Below are 5,597 nucleotides of genomic sequence, written 5' to 3' on the forward strand. Positions count from 1 at the left end.
CAATCAGGCGTGAGGTAGGGGGGTGTGTGGGGGCCAGCAACGATCTCAAAGATGTCTGTGGAGCTAAGAAGAGCACTCCTGCACCTATGGTGGCCTACAGCAGTCCCTTTAAGGATCACGGGTTAGGTCGCATGTAGACCACGTTTCCCTGAAAACAGGAACAAAAAGACATATTTTGCTTTGACTTGTCAGTCTCCCTTTTGTGTGCCCAGTCATTTTGATGATCCTTGAAAGTAATTGACAAAGATATTTCATACCTAAGATTTTACATATTTCCCTTTATTACTAATTGCCTCACAAAATCAAAATTGTATTACAGAAAGAATGCTGCAAATAAAATTGGACATGTAGCAGTACAGCTGAACTGCTAGAGTGTTGATTTTCAAGTGCAAAAATGATCATTACTGTAGGTAAGCAGGACAGAGGTGCTCCAACTTGATTGCCAGTTGACAGATGGTTTAAATTTTTTCATTTGTATTACTTTTCTTTTGGCTTGCTTTTCTTTCCCAGAACTCTTTAATAACAAAATAATAGTAGACTGCATCTAGACAACAGTTTACTTTTGCCAAGCAAATAGAAATTTGAACAACCGTGTGTACGGGTATCAAGTACTTCTCTGATATAAAACATCCTTGTATTAAAATTAGCAGTAGCATTGATACATGACAAGGCGTAAAACAGAGAAGGAAAATTAATACATTTGAAATTATGATTTTCACAGATTTATTTCCAAAACTATTGCCTGCCTTTTCAGGACCACTTTTTCGGAGGATTCTGATAATCTGAATGGAGCAAAAAATCATGATAAATGCAGAAACTAAAAATATCATTTGGGGAAAGATATTTGCAGCCGTATCCCATACTGTAGGAAACTGTTGGAAGCATGTTGATGAATCGCATTGAAGATAAATGTGCCAGCTTTCCAAGCAGAGAATACACCAAATGACAATGCATATGACCACAGTTTTCTTTGGCGATCTGAAGGTTCTTGAAAGGAAAGGATATCTTATGGCAATGTACCGATCCATGCAGATGCATGTTATTAGCAGGATACTTGCATATGTGTTCAGATAGTACAGCAATTCCAAAAGCTTGCAGAATGCCCAACCCAGACCCCATGCCACCCCAATATGGTTGGCATAGACTTTGAAAGGCAGGGAGATAAGGACAGAGATGTCTGAAATTATTAAGTTGATCAGGTAAATCATAGAAACTGTCCACTTCTTTATCTTAAAGCACAACATCCACAATACAACTGAATTAATGATCAGTCCCAGAATAAATGTTGGTGTATACACTCCAAGTTGAAACAAATATGTGAATTTACTCGTGTCGTTCAGTGTATAGTTGCTCCAAAAACACTCGCTTGCTGAAAGGGACAGAGAAATAATATTATAATGCTGCCTTTATACTACATCTCAGAAGCCATTGTTGTGCTAGGACAATGTAAAACAGCTGGTAATTGTTACAATTTTGGTGCACTTCCAATACTTTTTCTCATGCCCAATACTAAGATCTACATCCACAGCAAGCCTATGAACCAAACCTTTATGCGCAAAGTGATCAGGACTTGCAGCCTACAGGGTGAGCAAGGAACCATTACACCAATGGGGTACAGACTGAAAATAATACATTACTTTTACATAGTAGATCAATCCATTAAACATTATGACTGGCATATTGAGTAAAATTAAAAAGTAGTAAGATATTTCATTAGATTACAGAACTTTACTCATTGCGCAATATCTGTTTTAAAATAATACATCACAAAGTTGTGACTGTTCCTGTAATCTTACTTTTTTATTCAGACGAATATCAATGAAGGGAAGTTTATACAGGAGACCAGATATTCATGGACTGTTCCATTAGTCACAACTCGTTTGTTTCTCCAAGCAGCTGAGATTTGCTAAAGAATTCTTGATATGGGGCCCCAGTTTACCCTCTCTCTCTTTGTTTGTCCAAACTGGGATAAAGGTATACTTTGAATTAAACATTATCCTGGGAAATGATTTCCAATCAAACTGCCGAACAGATTTTTCTGATATAGTACTTACCATCAGTGATAATAGTGATCATCTGTGATACTTTTTAGACAATCCATTTTGTCAGGGTCAGTCTCCTTTGATGTGACATTAATACATTGATCAGGACATGCTTTTTCCCTGATACAGAGAAGCAGACCACCTTTGATTCTAACAATACAACTAATCTGTGAATTACCATCAAGAAATTTTAAGAATATAAACGCTAATTCCATAATCCCGTGCAATGTTGCAGCCCATCTCCAATCTGTGCTGTTAGCATGGGATTGCAGCATTAACCCTTTGGAGTCTAGTGTGATTTGCAATAAGACAGGTCTCCAATCCATCACAGGCTAGTATTGGCAAAAGTGAGAATGGCTGAAATAGCCAGTTTTGATGCAAAGCCTTTCTTTAACTAACTTTCTATTCCCACTGTTAAAAAGAGCTAATGTCCTGTCAGCTCCAGTTAAGAAAAAAAATTCACTGGTAATCAGAAGCCAGTAAGCAATGTATAATGTATGCATTTCACAGAAGCACTGAGCTCTGTCATCACCCACTGCACAACGGCAATGCAATTAGTGGCTTGCTGCTAAAATGTTGGTCAGTCAGTAGGTCAGCAATCAAAGTTTTGACCCACTGGGTGTCCTTCTAATTTTCTACTGCAATACATCAATGCCCCTATTATCAAAGTGGTCTATCAAAGACTACAAATACTACAAGTATTACTGAGATACTTACAAGTTCGATTCATTTTGTTCAACACTTGTAACATGATAACTGCACACTTCCTCTTTGAAGACTGCTGCCAAGCCCTACTGTCCAATTTAAATGAACTGTACAATATACTGGACGGCTCTATTGTTGACTATTGCTAACCCTGGAGGTTAAGTGCTCTCAGATCATGATTAGGCTTTTCCTGTATACTACGCAATTTTTCTCTGTACCTTTCCTGTAAATAATTGGTTACTTGCTTGTATATGTTCAACAACAAGGAGAGTCAGATATTATGAAATTGCTGTGTTTTTTTCTCTTCCAAAACTTTGCTAATAAAAATTATAAGGACTTCTAAAATGCCACAATACAGTAGTAATCCTTCAAAATGACATTATAAAGCCAATTTCTTAAGCTATGAAAAAATCAAATGAAAATAAAAACCTTATACAGATTAAGCTATTGCTTTGTAGCAGTGACATTAAACACCATCATTGTTGACAACATTAGCAAGCAAACATTTAATGGGCTTGATTTTGCTGGCGCTCAGAGTGCAGGTTTAGAGGCAGGTTCGCTGTCAAAATAGCTAAGATTGACAGCAGGTAGGAAATCTGCTGTCAACCTGTCTCCACGCGAGTCTCCCAGGTGTCGGGTCAGTCAGCGGAGAACTGACCTGACACCAAGCAGCGGGGGAGACAATTGAACTCATTAAATGGCTTGTTAAGAGACAATTTAATGGAATTTTGAGGCTTCCTTCCAATTTTAGGTGCTCCCCCACAGGTTACCCACTGCTCGGGGAACACGCCAGCTCACCCTGGCATGAGTTGAGCCTGCTCTGATGTATCTGATAAGCTGACAGCTGCAGAAGTGGTGTAAAGGATGCCATGTTGCAGGTGGTCAGTTTCAGAGTGCAGAAACTGTTGGTTACTGCATTTGTAAGACATATAGAGATTTCTTCAGCTTGCAAGTGGTTAGATGCAACTGTATGTCCAGTGCCACCTCATTGGAACAACCTCTCTCACCATTGACAGATTGCTTCTGTCATCTCACCTGCAGCTGCCATCTATTGCAGCAACATCGCTGCCCTAGTAACTATCTCACCTTGCTCCTCTGATTCCTTCCATGCCCCAATACCAACATCACCGGGCACACCAGCTGCATCAACAACAACACCAACCTTCTTCGCCATCACCTGATGCTGCAAAGGACACAGGGCATCAGCCCATAACAACATTGCTGCCCAGATTTACTTCACTTGATGCTTTAAACCCTGGCTGCCACATGATGCGCCAGGTTGACACCACCCCACACCAGCACCATAAAGCATCCCTTTAATGTCCAAGCCATTCCATGCACACTCATCACTATAGCAGAAGTTGTGTCTCAACATTCACTGGAACTCAGTAAGACACTTCTCAAGGTGCGCACAGATCTGTCCAATAAGGGGCAGTTTTGAAAATATAGATTTCACTGTATGACAACACATCACCAGAAACTTCACATGGACATTGGCTAAACATTTTAAGTGCCTACCCTTGTGTGTTGTTAGTTGGTATGCTTGCAGTAGGATGAGGGTGAGTGTGAGAGGTGGCTGGTGAGATGGAGAAGTGATAATGTAGATAGAGAGGATTGGGTGGAGGTGCAAGGTAAGTTGGTGTCAGTAAAGATGTGCAGGAGAAGGATAGGGAAGGCAGAGTGATGGGGATGTGTTGAGTGGCACAGCACGGTGAGTTTGAGTGTGGCTTTGCAGTAACGTTTCGTGACCCACTGAGATCATTGAAAGGTTTGCGCCACTGCAGCCTGGTCCTCCTGACGACGTCCCTGCTTTTGCCCTCCTGGGCAATGTGCAACAGGCTGTGTTGGTATCCTGGGGAAGTCTCCTCCGCCCTTGGAAGGGAAGAGAACCTCCCTGCATGCTGTGACTCCCTCCATAAGCATATGGAGGGTGTTATTGGAGAGCCTGGGTGCAACCATCCACCTCTGTGCAGTTCTTATCAGTGTTTGCAGCACCTCAATGCTGTAAAACACTGACAGAACAACTGCCAAATTCAATGTGTCATGAAATGACATCATCAGACCCGTTTCCTGTTAATTGTCCGTGAAGCCCGCAGGGCAGGCTTAACAAGGCCAATCAAGAGAAAATCCCTTTGACAGAGCGGTTGCAGCCGGAAGCGGGACCGGAACCCGGCAACCAGCTGTCCCGCCACCATCCTGATACCGCTGAGAAAATCCAGCCCAATGCGTTTGTATGACACTTCTTGGTCATTCTAAAATAAATAGCCTAATGCCTGCTTTAAAATAACAGGCAAAGAAATGTCATAGCAATGTGTTAAGTGTTTGTCTGCTAATATCAGCAACAGTCATTAAAGGCTAATTAAATTTTATTCAAATCAAATTGTGTAATTCAGTTATGGAATCTTACAACAGTAGAAATAAAGAAATTAGAATATTTTGAAACCTCCCACCATGAACATTATAAAGAAGAAAAATTAATCTAGGCTGGAGTGTATCTAAAGGATTTAATAGGTCTTGGAGTGAGATGACATTGAGAAAATTCTCACCCTTGTAATGTTTTCTCAGTCCTTTGATAAGTTATCTATTTTTCTATCCAATATATCTTACAACCATTAAGAACAAATGGCAAAGAGAAAGTAGTCTCACAGATTTTAACATTTGAATTTTGGTGGTTGGTAATTTATAAATAGGATGGGACACTGACGCATCACAGATACTATTGGTTTCATTGGACAATTGGGGCTGCATTTCCCTCAAACGCCAAGAAGCGTGATGGTGCTGGATTTCCATCTGCCTATGTGTCACTGCTGAAAACCTGGCAAATTATCCTGGGGCTGGCTATTCCATTAA

General features: G+C 40.6%; 1 protein-coding gene across 1 annotated transcript; it reads right to left on the reverse strand.

Moving 5' to 3' along the window:
• Positions 1–295: 295 nt before the first annotated feature.
• LOC147115889 (G protein-coupled receptor 35-like) lies at positions 296–2,076 on the reverse strand. Its single transcript, XM_085991986.1, has 2 exons — positions 2,055–2,076; positions 296–1,369 (listed from the first exon to the last, which is right to left on the reverse strand). The coding sequence occupies exons 1-2, from the start codon at positions 2,074–2,076 to the stop codon at positions 459–461; spliced, it is 933 nt and encodes a 310-aa protein (XP_085848112.1). The 3' UTR covers positions 296–458.
• Between the last annotated feature and the right edge of the window lie 3,521 nt (positions 2,077–5,597).

Source organism: Somniosus microcephalus, chromosome 6 (genome assembly GCF_052327205.1).
Source record: "Somniosus microcephalus isolate GS21.2 chromosome 6, FLI_Smic_1.0, whole genome shotgun sequence".
NCBI lineage: Eukaryota > Metazoa > Chordata > Chondrichthyes > Squaliformes > Somniosidae > Somniosus > Somniosus microcephalus.